The sequence below is a fragment of the Enhydra lutris genome, unplaced genomic scaffold (genome assembly GCF_002288905.1).
Source record: "Enhydra lutris kenyoni isolate GAN:26980312 unplaced genomic scaffold, ASM228890v2 scaffoldscaffold27, whole genome shotgun sequence".
NCBI lineage: Eukaryota > Metazoa > Chordata > Mammalia > Carnivora > Mustelidae > Enhydra > Enhydra lutris.
The window spans coordinates 16,813,678-16,835,013 of NW_019154111.1; the positions used below are offsets into that span (position 1 = coordinate 16,813,678).

The 21,336-nt window shown below is 34.5% G+C and overlaps 1 protein-coding gene across 6 annotated transcripts in view; it reads left to right on the top strand.

The window, feature by feature from the left end:
• The window catches only part of LOC111152036 (protection of telomeres 1), a 77,478-nt gene that overhangs the window by 5,763 nt on the left and 50,379 nt on the right, over positions 1-21,336 (top strand). For 5 of the 6 annotated variants that reach the window (XM_022510314.1, XM_022510313.1, XM_022510315.1 and 2 more), the window contains 4 exons: positions 3,404-3,476; positions 6,632-6,723; positions 19,165-19,278; positions 20,046-20,093. In XM_022510314.1, the coding sequence (XP_022366022.1) occupies positions 3,404-3,476; positions 6,632-6,723; positions 19,165-19,278; positions 20,046-20,093 (327 nt within the window). The remainder of the gene's footprint in view (positions 1-3,403; positions 3,477-6,631; positions 6,724-19,164; positions 19,279-20,045; positions 20,094-21,336) is intronic. The other variant, XM_022510318.1, reaches the window with a different exon arrangement.

Here is a 21,336-nt window from a genome sequence, read left to right on the forward strand (position 1 = left end):
CATGTGGGACTCGATCCCAGGACACTGGGATCATGACCTGAGCCGAAGGCAGCTGCTTAACCAACTGAGCCACCCAGGCGTCCCGGGAAATTGTCTTTTAAGGAAATTAAGAGAAGGCAAAAATATAGTCTTTTATACTGACTGACATATTTACTATTTCTGATGTGTTTTATTTTTACCAGTAGACCCAAGTTTCCCTTCATCTTGAAAAATGTCCATTAGCATTTCTTGTAGTACAGCCAGAGATGAATTTGCTTAGTATTCCTTCTTATAATTGGGGGTGATACGGGGCACCTGGGTGGCTCAGTTATTAAGTGTCTGCCTTAGGCTCAGGTCATGATCCCGGGGTCCTGGGATCGAGCCCCACATTGGGTTCCTTGCTCAGCAGGGAGCCTGCTTCTACCTCTCCCACTTACCCTGCTTGTGTTCTTTCTCTCTCTGTGTCTCTCTCTGTCAAATAAATGAAATCTTTAAAAAAAATGGGGGGGGTGATACATTTAATATCTAATATTCACTTTTATCCTGAAAGCTAAAATGAGATTTCTGGAGTATAGGCCAACTATAATTTTTACTCTCAGCAATGACTCAGTTTTCTATCCCCCATCTTCCTCATTCACGGCAATGTGGTGAGGATCAAAAGTCTTCCTGTGGGTGAAAATTGGATTTCTTGGACTGTAGAAAAGGAACCTTGAAATTATGAATCTGGGAGTTTATGTAGGACAGCTATCCAGCATTACCCTCTCCTCCTGAGAGACAGGACAGAAACCTCATCTCCTGAATGTAAATACATCATTGAGAATGTAAAGAACTGTCTCAAGGGTTTCTCCATCCCTTATTGAAATGTAAACACATAACTCTGAGGACATAAATCTCCCTGGAAGTCTCTCACTATTCAGTCATCCTTAAACTTCCGAAGCTTATTGTTTAGTTCAACTTCCACTTTTTTCTCTTGATGTTTGAGGAGTACATTTTCCAGGTTTGGGAGCTCCTCCCCAGGTGCTGGGCCTCTCTCCCTAGGTGCCTGAGTTTTTAGCTCTCCATTGTTATAAAATCTGTGTGTCCCATTCCAGAAAGCAGAATGTCATTTTTCAGTCATTCTGAACTCTCACTTAGAGCTTTCATCCAGGTGGATCAAGTGGAAGAGTAACAAAAGCACCCGTTTTAAGTTCATTTTGATTAATTTAATCTGATCAAAGTTCTCTTGATTACTTTGTGTCTTGATAGTGTGTCCTTTCCTGTGTTTTTATATGCCTCATAATTTGTTGTTGTAGGCTGTACCTCCTGTGACGGGCAGTGGGAACCAAAGGCAGTAGTTTTTTATTCCTGGGAATGTGCGGGTCTTTCTGCAGAGGCCTTTAGTGTGGTGTGTTGAGTTAATCTAGTTAGAAGTTGAGTGAGGTTTCGGCTTTGTTATTTTGGTTACTTCAGTGTGCTATAAGCTTTAAATTCCTTTAGAATTTCTTTGTATTTAGAAGGAAGTTTGGTTGGCCAGAGGGGTTTTCTCATTGTCTTTAGTTAGGTCTTTTCCTTGTGCTTAACTTCTGCTGGTTTCTCTCCCAGCTCTTGTGCCTCTGTCCCAGTAGTACATCATGTTAATTAATCTTGTGATTAAGTGGATGTCCTTTGTTGTGATTTAGTCTTGATGTTGTCAGGCAAGGTGACTTGGGTCTTGCAGGTGAGGTCTGCTAGTGATTCTGCCCTGTCCCTAGCTGTAGGTCTGGCGCTCACAACTGTATACCCCTTTTTCCTTATCCCTAGAAGAGTAGAGAGTGTTTTTTTCTGCAGTACGTGTTCACGAAAGCTCTAACGAGAGTCATAGCTTTTGTCCTCCTAGGAGTTTAAGAACTTTGCCCTCCTAAGCAGTTTAAGGACTTCGTTTTGAGAGAAATACGGGGAAGGGAGATGGGGAACCCAGGCAGGGTTTCCTACAATAACTGCTACCATCCTTACCCTGACTCCTGGCCTGACCTTTGTCATCAGATTTTTGGAGAAGAGCTTATAAATGGGTGTGAATTCCCACTTGTGTTTGCAGCTCCCACAGGTTCCAGGTCTTCTCCGTAGCCCACACTTAGCCTTTAGCAACTTGTTAAAATGTTAGATGAATTTTCTGACAGATGTCAGGCAGCATTTGCCATTTACTTCAGGTGAGCAACTGCTTGCCACCCATCTCTTCTTGAAGATCTTCCCTTTCTTTAAATTTCTGATTAGTTGGTTACCTTGTGACCTCCACTCACTGTTGTCCCTCTCTTAGTGGAGATACTTCTCTTTTCCTAGATTTCTGGTTAGTTGGTTGTCTTTTGATTTTAGTTCTCTGGCAGGTCAAAAAAAGGTTGAAATTTGTACATTGTCCAACCTTTTGTTGTACTTTCTAGCTTTCTACCTCCAAGTGGAACTATTTTTACTTCTGACTGAATCATGCGTGGCTGATAGCCTTATTTTAATTTTTTTTAATTCCTAGTTTATAAGTAAAATTGGTGTAGGAATGTAGGTTTTTGTTGTTGCTGGTTATATCAAAATCTGGAATATTAGTGTGGGAGATATGTATTAGAGATCCATTTTTATTTTTTATTTTTTTAAAAGATTTTATTTATTTGACAGAGAAAGAGAGAGAGCACAAGTAGGCAGAGCAGCAGACAGAAGGAGAGGGAGAAGCAGGCTGTCCACTGAACAGGACCCTGGGATCATGACCTGAGCCGAAGGCAGCCGCTTAACTGATTGAGCCACCCAGGCACCCCAGAGATCCATTTTTAAATTTTATTAAATACATTTTATTTCTACGTGGAAGTTTTCAAAGAGATCTATAATGTATTTTATTCATAGGATCGTTAAATTTTAGAGCCAGAAGAAAGTATAGAAACTACCTACATTAAATACTTCATTTTATCTGAGAGACTGTGATTAAATAGCTTTTTTAAGGTGACAGACTTTGTTAGTTATAGAAGAATGAGGACTAAACTCTGTGTGCTTTAGTTCATTGCTTTGTCTGCACTGCCCTCATTTATGACATTACCATTTTGCATTTTTTAATTCTTTAAATTAGTGTTTATTTCTTTCTAGGAGCAAACTTCATTTTTCTTCTGTAGAGAACAGCCTTATGGGGGTTAAAAGGAAGCTGAAGTTGAGCTAGCTCATCTTTATCTGTAAAATGAGGAATTGTATAATATTTAACTAATAAGATTGTTTAAAAAATTAAGTTTTGACCCTAAATAATTAGGCCTTCTGAAATTTCTTCAGTAAAATCACTTTCATTTCTTAAATATGGTGACTTGAACATAGTACTTTGATTTTTTTTGGAAAAATAAAAGTTTATTGCTTTTAAAATAGTTTTTCCAATTTTAACTTATCTCTTGGTGTTATAATAAGCTCTTGGGTTTTCTGTATAATCATTTTTCTCTCATTTTAGGGAAAACTCTCACTTATTTCTTCTTTAACTTATGGTGGAAACAGAACAGCTGTTTTGAAGATTGCACTACAAGGTATACAGTGTAATAAGACAATTTCTGCTTAACCTTTTTTTTAATCTTATAATCTACAAATGGATAACTTAATATATATTTGTACACGCATGAGCACAGAAATGATTTCTAATGGGTAATACATATACAGTAGTATAAAAAACTATAGAATGAAATAAATTCTTCTATACCATCTATCCTCTTTCCCCTCACCCATTTCTTCTGTTTTATTTCAGATTCCTTTAATCTCACATCTAAACTGTTAAAATAGCTAACTGGTCCCCCTGCTTCTAGTTTCACTAGTGTGACCTAAACAGCTTAGCAAACTTAAAACACTGTTTCAGCATGTTATTTGTTATCTAGGTATAGTTATATGAGATTATGCCTTCTTCCTAGTAACCGTGAAATAATCCTGGTAGGTTAGGAAGAGCTGCCGTGGAGTATTTGAGAACCAGAATAGGTCTCATCCAAGTCGTGAAATTGGACTGAAGAATGGCCTGCCGCAGTCAGTAGGAAACAGACTTTGAATTACAACATACTTTAACTACTGAAAACCAGTTATATATTAGACACTGTTCTAGGTGTGGGAGATACAGCAGTGACCAAAATAAAGCCCTTGCCTTCATGAAGTTTACATTTTAGGGGGGTACATAAATTCAATAAATAATTACATATGTAGTATTAGATAGAAATGTGGTCTGAAGAAAAATAAAGCATAATAAGGTGGTAGGCCTGATGAATCATTCTTTTGATATATTGTTAGGTTTAATTTGTAAATACTTAATTAAGGATTTTTACATCTAAGTTTATGAAGGATGTTGTTCCATGTCTTTCTTTTCTTGTAATGATTTTGAGTTTAGTATCAGCGTAATGCTGTCTTCCTGGTAAGAGCTGTTAAGTGCCTCCTTCTATTTTCTGGAAGAGTTTATCTGTAATTGCTTTTATTTCTTCCTTAAATGTTTGTAGAATTCATCAGTGAAGCCAACTGTGCCTGGAAATTTCTTTATGGGAAAGTTCTAAACCCTAAGTTCAGTGTATTTATTTATTAATAGGGCTTTTCTTTTTTTTCTTTTTTCCTTGAGTAAGCTTCAGTAGTTTGTTTCTGAAGGAATTTGTCTATTTCATCATAGTTGTCAACAATATTGGTATAAAGTTATTCATAATATATTTTTGATATACTTTTAATGTTGGTAGGACTTATAGTGATGTCGTTTCATTTATTTGATAATTTGTGACTACTTTCTTATTTTTCCCCCTGATCATTTTGGCTAGATATTTATTTTATTGATATTTAAAATCACCTTTTCTTTTCATTGATTCTTTTCTGTTTTTTAGTTTTCTGTAACATTTTATTTTTTGTTAATCTGCTATTATTTCCACTCAATGTACTATTAACTTCTAATACTATATTTTTCAACTTCGAAAGTTCATTTTGAGATTTTTTAAATATCTTCCATTTCTCCTAATCATGTTCATGGCTGGTAATTTTTTTTACTGGACACCAAACATTTAGAATTTTATATTATCATGTTGGATTTATTTGTTATCCATCCTTTAAATATTACTTGTCTTTATTTTGGGATACATTTAATTTTCCTGGAATCAGTTTGATTCGCTTTGTTGGGTGGGTATCAAACAGCCTTTATTTTCAGACTAATTTGGCCTTATCACTAAGGAAATACCCTTCTGACAATTCTGCTCTCTGCCTTGTGTATGAGGATTTCATTCTGTGTGGTTGGAACCAGAACAATTCCTAGCCCTGTGTATCTCAGAATTGTTCTGCCTTTTCCTTTCATGTGGTCCTTTCTCTTCATGAGATACTTATCTTCCACGTACTTGGAGATAAGTGTTCAGGCAAAGACCTGAAGGACCCATCTCAGGGTGCAGAGCACTCTCTATCTGTGCTGCTGTTTTTGGCACTCTGCCCTGCAAATTCTAGCCACCTTGCTGTCCTCGTATCTGAACTCTTCCGAATTTGGTGAAGGCTGGCTGAGCTTTGTTGCATTTTAACTCCATTTTCTGCTGCGTGGAAATTCTTCAGGAAGTAAGCCAGGGGTATTACCTTATTTTCCTTCTCAGAACACTTTCCTGCACTTCCTGTTGTCTGGTACCTGAAAACTGTTGTTTCACATATTTTTCCTTAGCTTTCTAGTCATTTTAAGACTGGAGAATAAACCCGGTCTCTATTTGTCCATCATGGCCAGACACAGACATCTGATAGGTCGTTTAAGATATTAACAGTGTTAGAAATCACTGTGTTTTTATATTTGATACACATTAGTGATTCAGTTTATGTATACACTTGTTTTGAGGAGTTGAAGAGGTAAGTAAAGGGAGGCAGTAAGCAGCTGTGAGGCAGTTGTTTCACTGCTGCATGCCACCAGATCTGACAGAGTAGCAGATTCAAGAATTCTAAGTCACACAAAAAAGGATATCATTTTGGGAAAGATCTTTCATATACTCCTATAGATGCATAAAAATCTGATACAAAGGCAGTTTCTTGGAGTGGTTGAATATTTGAAAGCTGATATGAATGAAACTTTCCTCAGATGATATAATTGAGTCTTAGCATTTGGCCCTGCTGCTCTGGTTGTAGAAGGTGATCTCTGGAGAGTGAAAATTGTGGAAATTCTTTTTTTTCCCAATTGAGTTTCATTTTCAAAATCATAGATAGTTTGGTCTTTACACATACACTATTCTTTTACTCTTTAATTTGTGTGTGCTGGAGGAGAAAATCACACTTATCTATATTAAAACTTAATGTGCTGACACTGTAGATTGCTGGAAGTTCAGAAAATGAACTATTTGGGGGGTGATATGTTATATAGTGTAAAAATTGAATAATTACCACACTCAATTTCTTTTTATTATAAACATGGAAAATAAATAGAATGTGAATATTTTATGCTGTTAATGTAATATTTATAGAAATTTATAAAATGTATTCTAGTTGAATCTTGTTATAATTTTGGTTTTAGTACCTAATAGTATTCTGTGCGTTATCTTTGCATTACTTACGGCGTTAAACTAAAAGTGATTTATAAAAATTTTACTTATTCTTCATAATTATATTTTGAAGTAACTACAGTTTTTAGAATGTAGTTATCAGTCAGTTCTCTTATGTGTGTAAAACTGCTCTAATTAGTGTTTTTCTGTATGTGTTTTTTCCTCTATAGAACAAGAAAATTCAAATTCAGAGATCAACACCATCAATGTATTATTTTTTGGAAAATTAGCAAAGGACTGTGCAAAAGTTTTCTATGAAGGGGTAAATTATTTTCATGTTACTTTTTGTTTTAGGAGTATAATTTAAAATTATTGATGTTATATTCATTCTGTAGATCTTTTTTTGTTTTATTTTCTTTTGTTTTACAGATTCATTATCTGCAGGTATATAAAAAGGATATTTCAGAAATAGTTTTAAAATTGTAACATTCCAAAGAGATTATAAAACTTAACACTGACATAAAAAGGGACAATTTTTCCGTTCACTTCATTTTAATATTTAATATTTAACAGAATGTCTTAAGGATATGTACATTTTGCCCTCAATTAAAAAATAATTCTTAATAACTAAAAAATATATGTTATAACTGTATTTTTATATCATTTTCTGATAATTGTTTCAAAATACATGCCTGTTAAATTCAACAAAATGCTACCAAACTGAGCCAACAGCAGATTAAAAGGAGCAGACACTATGACAAAGTCCCAGGAGTACGGTTTGGTTCAGCATAAAAAAATCAGTCCATGTAACACATCACATTAATAGAAAAAGGGAAAAAACAGATGGTCATCTTAACTGATACACAAAAGGCATTTGATAAAATCCTGTACACTTTTGTAATCAAAACACTTGGGAAACTAGGAACATAAGGAAACTTCCTCGACACAATATAGGGAAATTATGAGAAACTCACAGGTAACATCAAACTCAGTGGTGAACAACTCAAAGCTCCTCACTAAGATTAGGAACAAGACAAGGATGCTTACTTTACCACTGCTTTTCAACATTCCACTGAAAGTTCTAGCCAGAGCAGTTATATAAGAAAATGAAATAAAAGACACCTAATTTTAAAGGGAGAGGTAAGACTGTCTCTATTTTCATATGACATGATTCTGTATTTGTAGATCCCAGATAATCCAAAAGAAAGCCACTAGGTTTAATAAATGAATTCAGCAGCATTGGAGGGTACTAAGTGGACACATAAAAATCCGTTGTTACTACCCATAATGAGTGGTGTGGAAAGGAAGCTATGAAAACAATTCTGTGTGTGTTAGCATCTGAAGGAATAATATACCTATGAGTATATGTAACCAATGAGGTGAAGGATTTCTACACTGAAAGTTAAAAAACATTGCTAAAAGAAATTAAATAAGACCTAAATAAGTGGAATGACATCTGTATTCTTGGGTAGGAAGACAATATTGTTAAGCTATCAGTACCAACCAAAGTGACTTGTAGATTTAGTGTAATATCCCTATCAAGATTCTATCAGACTTTAGAAATGGAAAGGCCGACTCTCAAATTCATTGAGAGTTTCAAGGGACCCTTGAAACAATCTAGGAAAAGAATAACAGAGTCAGAGGACTCACACTTCCTGATTTCAAAACTCAGCACAAAGATACTGTAATCAACACTGTGGGACTGTTATAAAGATAGATATGTATACCAACAGAATAGAGTTAAGGGTCGAGAAGTAAACCCATATATCTATGGGCAGTTGATTTTTGACAAAGGTGTTAACATCCATTTGGTGTAAAATGATACAGCCACTGTGGAAAACAGTTGGATGTTTCTTCTTAGAATCATGATATGACCTAGCAACCCCACTAATAAATATACAGACAAAATAATTGAAAACAAGAATTCAAACAGATATTTGTACACGAGTGTTTGGTTGGAGCATTGCAGCAGTTCCCCCCTTTATCTGTGGGGACAGGTTCTAGGACCCCCACTGGAAGCCTGAAACTGTGGATAGTACTGAACCCTATATACATTGTTCTTCCTATATATACACATCTGTCATAATAAGTTTAATTTATAAATTAGGCACAGCAGGAGATTAGTAACAATCAATAATAAAATAGAACATTTATGGTAATATACTGTAATAAAATTAATGTGAATGTGGTTTCTTTCTCTGAAAATATTGTACAGTGCTTACTCTTCTTGTGATGATGTGAGATGATAAAAGGCATACATGATGAGATGAAGTGAGGTGAATGGTGTAGGCACCACAGTATAGCCTTAGGCTACTATTAACCTTCTGACAGTACGTCAGAAGGAGGATCATCCGTTTCTGGACCATGGTTGACAGTAGGCATCTGAAACCATGGAAAGCAAAATCACACACAAGGGGGGACTACCTCATTTATAATAGCCAAAAGGTGGCAAGAACCCAAGTGTCCATTAGCAGATGAATAGATAAAGAATGTGCTATAGTCATATAATGGAATATTGCTCAGCCATAAAAAGGAATGAAGTTCTGATACATGCTACATCATGGATGAACTTGGAAATGTTATGCTAAGTGAGAGAAGCCAAATACAGAAGGACAACTATTGTGTGATTCCACCTATATGAATATGTGGAATAGGCAAATTCACAGAGACAGAAAGTAGATGAGAGATTACCAAGAGCCTGGGTTGGTGGGGGGGAATGGGGAGTTTTTCCTCAGTGGTTAAAAAATTTCTACTTGGGGTGAAGAAAAGTTTTGACAATAGGTAGTGGTGATGGTTGCACACATTGTGATTGTAATTAATGCCATTGAGTTATACACTTAAAAGTGGTTAAAATGGGGCACCTGGGTGGCTCAGTGGGTTAAGCCTCTGCCATCAGCTCAGATCATGATCTCAGGGTCCTGGGATCGAGGCCCACATCAGGCTCTGTGCTTGGCAGGGAGCCTGCTTCCCCCGTCTCTTTCTGCCTGCCTCTGTGCCTACTTGTGATCTCTCTCTCCCTCTCTCTGTCAGATGAACAAATAAAATCTTTAAAAAAAAAAACAAAAAAAAAAACTTAAAAAATAGTTAAATGGCAAGTTTTCCATTATATTTTGCTTCAGTTAAAAAAACACATGTCTGCAGTGCAATATTTAGGCAATACAGATATGTAATAGAAAATGAGTCCTTCACAGTTCTTACACAGCATGCTTTCTGTTGGAGAAAGGTAGACAGTGAACAGATAAACATAATTTTCTAAGTGGCAGACAGTGCTGTGGAGAAAATAAAGCAGGGGGAGAGAGAGTTGTGAGGATATATTTTAATTTGATGAAGGAAAGACTCTGATAATTTTTTGATATTTGAGCAGAAACTTGAAAGAAGTAAAGTGGTCCTTAGATATTTGGAGTAACCAGGAATTTGTAAGTGTAAAGGCTGAGAAGTATGAGTGCATGTTCCAGACACAGCAGGGGGTCAGTATCTAAATCCCAGCAGGTGTGATTGGGGCAAAATGCTTAACTCTGTTCAGTGTTTTTCAATTTTAATCTTGAAAGATTTAAAAAATTATTCAAAATTTTTTGTTTAAAAAATTAACCTTTAGATTAAAATGAATAAAAATTAATTTTAAAATTCTTTAAAAAATCAAGATAGTATTAATACCACCCTTTCTGGATTGTTGTCAGGATTAGAGATAAATGTACCTACTGCTGGCACTGTGTGGGAACTTAGTGTGTGACCACTGTTATTATTGTTATGACTCTTTATCTTACTGTAATTAGATGCAGCCCCAGTGAGGAAAAGCAGCGAGAGAAAGTGCACCTTGGTCTGAGCCCAGAAGTGTGGCTTCCAGTTAATTACTGGCTTTTGAGTAACCATTGATAATCTCCAGATGTAAATTAAATCAAATATAAAGTAAGAATGTTGGATTAGCTGAGAATTCTGAGTAATTCTGGAATACTGTGGTTTCAGAAACTTACCATTTATAAATGATTTAGTGGACTTGAGAAATGCTGTTTTTGTAAAACCTGTCTTTGGAGTCTAGAATAAAGATTTATTTCATGTTAACTGTCAGAAAATCTACCTTTTTTTTTTTCTTCTAATCAGCGTTTTGGGAATAGATTGCTGAACTCAAATTTTGTCCTTTTGGCCAAAAAGACAAAGAAGAGGTGGTAACTCCATTAATGTTTTCCTAATTCATAATTTGAATAAAGGAAAGGAGAATCGGTGTAGTGATTTTTCACTTCTGTGAAAAGTTTGTTATTAAACCCCTGGTGTATTTTAAAATTCTAGAATTTAAGGAAATAAGTATTTCCTTTGTGATTGACATCCGAAAACTCCTATGATATTTCATCAGACTGTCTCTTAGGATGATAAATAGAGTAATTTTAGGTGCAATTTTAAAAATTGGAGATACACAGTTCTAATCTAGTTGTTATGGCATAGCAAAGTTCCAGAAGCAAATATACTAAAAAAGAGGTGTTATCTGCCAGTTTGCTTCAGGCCACTTAGGTAGGATAGAAATCAGTAGCTCTATATACCTATTTTGATGGGGCACTTTTTGTGGGTGCCTCCAGTAAAGGCATGTTGTCATTACTATTATTGTTCCTATTATCATTATTCTTGCTCTTGAAGGCATGACTTTATTTCAGCTTAGGTAAAATAATTAATATTCGTGATGACAGTTCTGAATTATTAAGAATTCAGTGCTCAAGGAGATCTGAAGTCATGGCATTTTTTTTAAGGGCCATAGTCTCCAGAAATGATGAAGTGGAGAGGGAGAAAAAGGGAGAGAATATGGATGAAAGTGAGAACATTAAGTAGGTGTTTAACAGGGAAAGATTCACTCATTAAGAAAAATAACTTATATAACATTTTTCCTTTGAAATGGAAAACAGTATGTTACAGTGCTTTGTTGAGATAGGGAAAAAAGAAAAATACATCAGTTCAGTGATGAATTTGCATGTGATACTAAGCTATAACATATTTTCTCTGACTCCCCATCCTTCCAAAAAAAAAAAAAAAAGTAAAACCAAATAAATGCTGTTAACAGCTTCCTTATTCTTCAGGCTGCTAGACACACACAGGGAAGTTTTGCCCTGATACATTGAGTTAGTAATATTTAGTTTTCAAGAATTACAGAATATATGAAATAAATATGAAATGTAGTTTTATGTTCTTATTTCGGATGATTCTTTCCATTCTGTAAAGAGTTCCACTTTTTATTCCCAAAGATTTTATTCATTCATTTGACAGATTGAGAGAGAGAGAGCATAAGCAGGGGGAGCAGCAGGCAGAGGAAGAGGGAGAAGCAGGCTCCCTGCTAGGCAGAGAGCCCAATGCAGTACTTGATCCCAGGACCCTGGGATCATGACCCAAACCGAAGGCAGACACTTAACCAAGACACAAGTTGCCCCAAGAAGTCCACTTTTAGCATTTTTAAAGATTTCACAGACCGTCCTTTCAACTTGCTAAGATCATTAAAGTTGCCTTTCCTTTCTTCTGTCCTGATATTTTTTAATAAGTAAGATATTCAACTCTCTGCTTCAAATTCTGGCCAGAGAAAAAAAGACAGTTGTAATGCATGGTAAGGAGGGAGGCTCTAGCATCCTTTTTTTTGAGTCAGCTAGCTGGAGTACCTTAGTGGCTCAGTCGTTAAGCGTCTGCCTTTGGGTAAGATCAGGATCCCAGGGCCCTGGGATTGAGTCCCACATCAGGCTCCCGCCTGGAATCAAGCCCCGCATCAGGCTCCCTGCTCCACGGGGAGCCTGCTTCTCCCTCTCCCACTCCCTCTGCTGTGTTCCCTCTCTCACTGTGTCTCTCTCTGTCAAATAAATAAATAAAATCTTTAAAAAAAAAAAAAAAGTCAACTAGCTGTAAAATTAATTTTTGTGAAAAGACCATCTGTTTGTAAAAGAAGAGTATTCTAGGGTTCAGGGATCTTCAGTGAACTCCCAGCAGTGTACAAATCATCAGAAGAGATCCTTTTTTTTTTTTTTTTTAAGATTTTATTTATTTATTTGAGAGAGAGGGATTGCACAGAGGGGAATAAAAGGGAGAAGCAAACTCCTTGTCGAACAGGTAGCCCGACTCAGGGCTCAACCCCAGGACCCAGAGAGCATGACCTGAGCTGAAGGCAGGTGCTTAACTGACTGAGTCACCCAGGTGCCTCAGAAGAGGTTCTTGAACCAGTTAAATGTGTATGTAAATGTATATATGTATTTTTTTTTTCCCCTCTCTGAGAAGGTCATTTATAACTCTTACGCTCAGAAAGATCCATGAACCCATGATCATTAACTGCTTTTTAAGGACAGAATTTCATATGATTCTATTATGGTGTATAGTTGAGTTAATATTGAAGTTCCAAGAGTAATTAGTTATGTGCCCATATACAGAAATAATAATGATTTGATATTGGAAATTAGTGTCTTGTAAATATCCTGTATTATTTTTAGTGGAAGTCCTATAACAAACCTTAGCTTTACAGTGGCGGTCTTCATAAAACTACAGATGACAATTACTGCGGAAGATTACTAAAGGCTCAAATGATAAACATGTATCGAAGCACTTTGTAAACTGTAAGATTCTATACAAATATAATATCCTAAGTATTGTTATAGAACTTGTATACAACTGTATTCTTTTCCTGCTCAGGAAGGTAGCATGAACTTGGATTAGATCTTGTAAATAGTTTGATTTAGAAGATTTTGTTCTTTTTGCCCGGTCTTGAAGGTTTTAAAAAAACATTCAAGTTGTGTGGAAAGGTATAACCAGAAAAGCAGAAGCTGCCCCTTTCCCTCTGAAGCCACTCATATTGCCTAGTGTGATAAAATTAGATAAAATCCCTGCTTCTTTACCTTGTACCTTTCCAACTTTTATGTATATGTGTGTATATCTCTGTGTACTTATGCATGTATGTCTATATCTATCTATGCATGTAGATAAGCTCATACATGCACATTTTTCATCAAATGACAGTACTATTCATGTTTTATAAATTGCTTTATTTAACAGCATATCTTGGACATCTTTAGAGGAGAAGGGTTTTAAAAATACATGGTATTGAATATTAGGGATCTGTTTATATTTTAAATACATTTTTATCTTTTCCTTTAAGATTCTTATATTATTATTTGGAAACACAATAAAAGGGTTATAATACAATGAACTAGCAAAATATGTGCAGTGCATCTACAAAATATGTACAATGTATGAGGTATTAGTATTTTCCCTAACTGACATATGAAAGGTGTTTTCTGCAATTGAAATATACTTTAAATAAGTATTCATTAAAACAATAGAACTATACTGGCTAATTAGTACTTGTCAGCTAACCTAGAATGTTAATAATGGTAAGCCAAAGTTTTTCCTTTTTAAGATATAATTATACAAGAATGAGGTCACAGTTTACTTTAAAATCTTTCTGGGTTTAAAATCCATGAATGCTGCTCATTGGGGAGGTCTAATTAGGCTATTTATTTAAGAGTTTATAGTAGTAAGGTTAAAAATTATTGAAAGTCAAAGGTAAAACTCTTTGTGTAGAAGAATGGATTTTCTAATTCAGTTCTTGCGCAGGGGCCATGCTAATCTTCTCTGTATTGTTCCAATTTTAGTGTATGTGCTGCTGAAGCAAACACTCTTCATTCAGTTCTTAAACCTTTATTTGTCATTGGCTTATTCCCTTAAGGTTAGCTCCCATTTGATTACAAAAAAAAAAAAATTGTAAACATTAAAATGAATTTTAACAAAATTTCAATCCTTGCTTTGTGAGACTAATGATACATTTTGCAGGAATATACACCCTGTAATTGAACCTTTTTTTGTATGAGTTTTAGCTTTCCTTTAAAAGTAAGATTTAACATTTAATAAATGGACATAAAATATGGAGAAGGACTTTTTTAAAGTATTTTGAACGTTTAAAGAAATATTTTATCACAAAACCATCAGAATTACGGACGTTTGTCAATACATTGTTTTCCCTCGTTTGAGATTTAGTTCTGAAGGATGTTGTAGAGTAGTGCCTGTCTTGGAAATTAGGAGATCTTGATTCTTATCTTGATCTACAACTACTTAGCTGAATGTTACCTTAGACTGTTCATTTATTCTCTCTCGCCCTTATTTTCTTACCTGAAAAATGAAAGTGTTTGATTACATGATCTCTAAAGTCCTGTTTTCAGTTCTGAAATGCTGAGATTTTTTGAATTAAGTTTCGTAGTACTCATACAGTTTATTTAAGATTTAATGAAGGTATCATATATATAAGTAATATGTATTCACATAGTTGGTTATTCATTTAATTGTCCAAATACTTGTTGATTGTTTTTGGTCTTCTGTGCTGGATGCCCTGAATAAGAGGGTAATGGACCTTGCCATCATGGGACAATGCTCAGTGGAGCAGAGGAAATTAAACAGTTATTATGTAATTGATTATTTTATCCAGATGTAATATGACTGAGATTGAGTAGTAGAATTAGAAAAGTAGGGGCGCCTGGGTGGCTCAGTGGGTTAAGCCGCTGCCTTCGGCTCAGGTCATGATCTCAGGGTCCTGGGATCGAGTCCCGCATCAGGCTCTCTGCTCGGCAGGGAGCCTGCTTCCCTCTCTCTCTCTCTCTCTGCCTGCCTCTCTGTCTACTTGTGATCTCTCTCTGTCAAATGAATAAATAAAATCTTAAAAAAAAAAAAAAAAAGAAAAGTAGCAAAAGAATGAAGATGGGTTCTGGGAGAGTGGGTTAGTAAAAGAGAACAACATGTACAGAGCCCCTAACTGAGGAGCCTGGAATGCTAAAAATTACAAAAAGAAACTATTCTGGGGTATGTTGCATAGTAGGTAGCTGGTGAGGTGGTGGACATCAGATCACACAGGGATTTGTAAACCATTTACAGATTTTGGATTTTATGCTAATATTGCCTATAGTACTTCCAATTTAGTTCTTAACATTATATAACCAAATATGTTAATGTTCATAAAATACATTTTTTATATTAGAGAAACATTTTCTATCAGTCACTGCGTTATCAGTGGCATCAGATTCCTGGCTTCTCCCTTCACTCTTTCACTCTTAATTGGTGTTTTAAAATATAATAACAGGATTTGCAAGGGCGGCATAGTAAAAATCACTTAATGCCTGTTAAAGTCAGATAGGTGTTTTTCTTTTTGGATTATCAGTTGTTTCATATTTCCTGTGTCTTTTTCCTGCTTGCTGTAAGTATAATAAAGTGGGAATTTTGGATACACTATCAATTAAAAATTAACAAGTTAATATACTAGTCTTGCAGTTTACATTTTTTTAGTCACATACTGATTTGTTTCTTGTTCCACCACTGATTATGTTCTATAAGATATTAGCATGTAAAAATGACATGTTAATATGCAAATAAGTTGTCTGCTCTTTTTTTTATTGTTGATTTTTAAGAACACTTCTTTATGTTAAAAAGATCTATGCTGTTTTCATTGATTTTTTTTCTCCGAAACTGGTTTGCAGTAGAATATTCCTGTTGGCTAACCCAAAAAGGAAGTTGTTTAATGACCAAGTCTCACTCCTTTTAAGACACTGACAGGGTAGGTTAGACAAAAAGAAAATGCCCCACTTGCTGATATCTGAGTATCCTGAGTTCAAAGATTTCAGGTCTACCAATGTGTTTTTATTTTTAGAACATTGATACACAGATATTGACAAAGCCTTATCACTTTCAGTAATATGGTATTCTTCTCAGGCTGATTTCCTAATAACTTCAGCAGATTGAGATAAAATACTTACTCTGTATATCAGAATGCATTCTTAGCACTGAACTGTGTAATTCCTATTCTTGGTTGAATGGCTTCAGTATGCTCTTTTCAGAAGCTTAGAACTTAGAACAATGCATATTAAATCTCAGTCTAATGAGTGTTTATACAAACTAATACTGCCTATTATATGTTTATCTTTCTTATCCTCTGTGCATTTGAATTAATTTAAAGCTATTACAATTTGTAAATTCATGGAAACTAGATTCTAAGTGTCATTCATTTTTTTCTCTCTTCTGTTTAGGTTTGTACTTTAATTTTACCAGTATTAATTTATTCAACATATACTTGTACTATGAACAGAAGCTCCTTCCAGCCACTTTTATGGTATATAAAGGTAGATAAGACATTCTTAGTCCCAGGGAGCTTATAGACTTAAAAGCATTAAAAACATGAAGAATCATTTGTAAATAATACACAGGCAAAATATATTAAAATACTGCATAGGAGAGTTCAGAGGAAGGAAGAATTATTTTTCTCAGAGAGAAACAATCTAAGACCTCATAAGAAAAGTTTTTACAATCTGGGTTTTAAAAGATAGATAGGCTCAGATACATGCAAAAGAGGAAAATGCTGTTATTAGTAGGGGCTCAGAATAAGCAGAGAATATACATGGAAAAGCACTATGAATGTAAGAGAATCTGATTTTTATAGTATTAAATAGACATACATGGAAATAAAATAGGCCAGGTAGATTGGGATAGGATCATTGAGGGCCTTCCATATAATTTATATAGATATATTCAAATATAAGTTCATGTTTAGAAGTATAATAAATTAAACACATTAGTTTCCTTAAATATTTTTGGTGGTTATTTCTATGTTGTAAAATTTGTGCTAGAAGAAAAGTTATACTACAGCCTTCTACTGAATTATATTGCTAATATTGAAATAGAATTAGACTTTTGAAGAGAATTTTCTTATGAATGCTGATGTCCTGCTTTTAGTGATTTTTTTTCTATTTAAAATGTTTTCTCCATCATAAAATAAACACTCCTTAAGTTTAGATTATATGGAAAAATAGAAAAATATTCATCTGCACAATAATGTTTGCATTTTATATATTTCTTTTCATATAATATTTAAGACATTTTTCAGTAAAATAGAAAATAATATGAGATAGGTTATTTTTTGTGTGTGCTTTTAAGAGAATTTAGAACTGAAAAACTTCCCTACTTCTGTTTATCTTTCCCTGTGAGTTTGATTAAACAACTTTAAATCTTTGACTAAAATCTCAAGTTTTCATTTAAATCAGAAGTTTTAGGCAGTTGAAACCATTGCTTATTTTTCAGTTTTAAGAGTAATATATTCCAGAAGCAGTCTCACTTTTTATTTTACTCCCCTTTAAAACTGCCTAGGGATCCCTGGGTGTCCCAGTCGGTTAAGGGTCGTCTGCTTTCAGCTCAGGTCATGATCTCAAGGTCCTGGGATTGAGTCCCATATTGGACTCTTTGCTCAGTGAGGAGCCTGCTTCTCCCTTCACCTGCTCTTCCCCTAGCTTGTGTGCATGCGCTCTTCCTCTCTCTGATAAATACATACATACATACATGCATACTGCCTAAAAACATGGTCAAAACAGAATATTCAGTGAAAAGGAATATTTTCTCCCATTTATCTGTGAAGAGTTGTGGTTATTTAGCATTATCGGCACAAACACAGTTATGTTCATAGTCTCATGTAAAGAAAAAAAATGTAGAAAGTTGCAGAGCTAAAAGTTCTGAACAGGGCTCGAGATTTTAGGAAGGCCATATAAGATCCATATTTTGAGTCACGGTTTGTTAATGGCAGGCCTACTTTGTGCCAAGCCTTATAAATATAGAGCAGAATAGGACATGACCCTGCATGGGGAACCTGGGTGGCTATGTTGGTGTCTGTGTCTGTGTTCCGCTTGTGTCATGATCTCAAGGTCTTGGGATCGAGCCCTGTGTTGGGCCCCCTGCTCAGCTGGGAGCCAGCTTCTCCCTCTTCCTCTCCCTCCCACTTCTGCTCTAGTGCGTTCTCTCTCTCCCTCCCTCTCAAATAAATAAATAAAATCTTAAAAAAAAAAAAAAAAAGACACGACCCCTGCCTTTCAGGGTGTTCACAACCTTGTTTAATGGATCTAAATAGAGAATCCTGGGACTTGACACCAGACCCTTCCTCAAATGTGCAAAGCAAGTCTGTAATGCAGGATACTTCCATTTGGTAGAAATTAAGATTATTGAAGGAAGCTGCCTAAAACCCAGGAATTTTTATGTATTTAAGGTTTTGGTGCTAAAATTAGAAGAGTAGGATAATAATTACATATATATGTAGCATATATTACTGCATATTATATATTACATATGTATAGGGCAGCAAGACAAAATTTGCTGAATGTGTATGTTCCAATATTTGGAAATTAAGAAAAGGAGATTTAACTAATGAATGAGAGAGGCAAGAATAAATGGGGACTGTCTTCTTACTTTAGAAGAAGGAAAATACTTTTTTCTTATTAGTAGGTAAATAGAAATTTCTTATTTATGTCTCATACCCTGGATTTATATGCACATGTATTAGCTTTGTGACAGTATGGAGTTTTTAATACTAATGGCATGTCTTTCTCAATGTAGTCTCTCAACTCTGACATTTAGTTTCATTTAAATTTCATTCTTAATACTTTTGGATCATCTGTTATCTCCTCATTATTTCTGCAAACCTATTCATATAAATTGAGATAAACATTGATTTTTGAAGTCCCACTAAATAAATAAAAATTTTTGAGTGATTTAGTTAGTGTTTTCCTGGTCTGTGAAGTGAGACATTATGCTTGTCTAGGACTATGTTGAAGCCCTTTTAGAGGAAGTCGTAGTCTTGGTCGTATATTCAGGAATCATTAAACACATGTAGCTAACCTGTTTTCCATGTTGTAGAAATTACTCCTGTTTTTAAATAATAATAAAAATAAGCATTTATGTGACATTCAGAATTATAGATATTGATGATTTAAAACCATTTTTTCCTCTGTAGGACACCATTGCAGTAGCTGGATTTACTGTGTTGTCGGCATCTTCATCTACAAGCAGCGATGGTAAACATCGCTTATTTTTGAAAGCATTTGAAGACTTCAGATCAACTGTTTATGTAAGTGTATAACTTTTAGTCCAGTTATTTTGTGGTTTTAATGAGCTAAGGGGATGGAATAGGAACAGTATTTCTGTAAATCTGCAGATAAACTATTTAGCCTGACTGAATTATTTTAATTAAATATTTTAAGTTTAAAGCAAAAATTCTCTTCTCAGCTTTATGTTTAGAATGATTCCAGGTAGAAAAGAAGGATCCCTTAAAAATAATTATTTACTAATGGAATTTTTAAAACTTTGTAGGTACTCTAGATCTCATTCTTTACTCTTACATCATCAGCCTTTTTTGATGGTCTACTTGATTTCACTTTAAATTGATCAAGTGCCCTTTTTTAGGTAAAACTGATTTCCTTCTATTTTATTCTTTACAGAGATGCTGATTCTCTGCTTCCCACTTCACCCCTCCTCCCACAGCCCTGTGTGCGCGTGCATGTGTGCATATGCACACATGGAGACCATCAGTTTGGTCAAGGCTGTCAGAGAAGTAGAGCTGGGCCAAGTCCTGTGCTTGCAGGCCACCATCTGTCTGATTTTCTGTAGTATACAAAATACGGGCTAGGGGTGATCCTCTGATATCGAAATTAATGGATTATACTGAACCTTAGACAGTTTTGCACATGGCAGTCTTAATTTGTAAGGCATAGTTTTGTGCCATTCTATTGAATTTGAATATTACGCAGTTAAGTGTGTAGTTTTGGTGCAGTTAAAGGTCTGTAATCACATTGGAGGATGGTTGTATACAAGTAAATCCTCTTTTTTTGTTTTCAGGTTTATGTTAAATCTGTCAGAGATTTTTCTGCAGAATCAATGTCTTTGGTAAGATAATACTCAGTTCAATTTAAAATATGCACACCCACACACACATATAAAGATAACACACATGTATGTATTTCATATATATATGATATCCACTTATAGTCTAATTTTTAAAATAGTAATATAATGGGAAAACAAAATATCTACCTTTTTGATATTAATAATGTTAAATTTGAGTTATATGTTTACCTAGTAATTAATAACTGGTTGTTTTTTTATTTGAAATATCTGTTGGTATTTTCTATAAGCTACACATAAAAAAAATTAAAAGGGAAAAACATTTTATTTTGTGAAGATACTAGGATTAATACTTTTAAACCTCAGGCAGATACTTTTGTTTCTTTATCAGTTGTATTTATAAACAATATCATGTGCCAAATTGTGATTTACAAATTATTTAATTTTAAGAAGTTTATTATACTTGTGATACATTTTTCATTTCTTTATCTTTTTTTAATATTTTATAAAATTTTGTTAAAGCAATAGGAAGATTCCCATTTTTATAGGTGAGCTACATGTAGCTGAGTAAAACTGGAAAAAGGGTAATATATATGATAAAGTTCAATATAAAGTTTACCTTCTGCCTATGTTCTTAAACCTTTTGTTTCTAATCAACAGAGTCCAGGAACTTTGTTTTAGTTAACAGTGACTATGGGGTACAACTTTTAAATTCTGAATAATACTATATAGAAATATAATTCATATTTGTTATTTAAAGAAACTGTAACCAATAAAAGGGTTGATACACTTTTTTAAAAGCATGAATTAGCTGCAGGTATTAGTTTTTCTCAAAATTATTTTAGACTGCTCAGCTTCAAATATTTGATACATCCACAAACCTGTATATAAGGAAGAAGTAAAGGAAAGAACTTACGAAATTGGTAAAAATGTTTTTTCAGTGATCCCAGATATTCTGATCTATTAGACTATAACTTAGATCCTCTGCACGTATATACTAGGTTATTTACATGGAAAGTCAAATTATAATCAAGAAGTTGTTTGTTGTTCATGAATTAACAAGTACATTGCATGGATCACCATAATGGTTAGTGCCATTGAGCGATATGCTGGCCTGCCCCATTCATCTATACATTAGGGAGATAACTTTAATATCTTCGATCTAGTTATTTGTCAGCTAGGTACATATCTTTCCTTTCTGTCCCATATGCTGTCCATTATTTTTCTTCCATCATTTATGAGCTAGAACATTTTTTATATCAAAGTTTGATGAGATTTCTAAGCA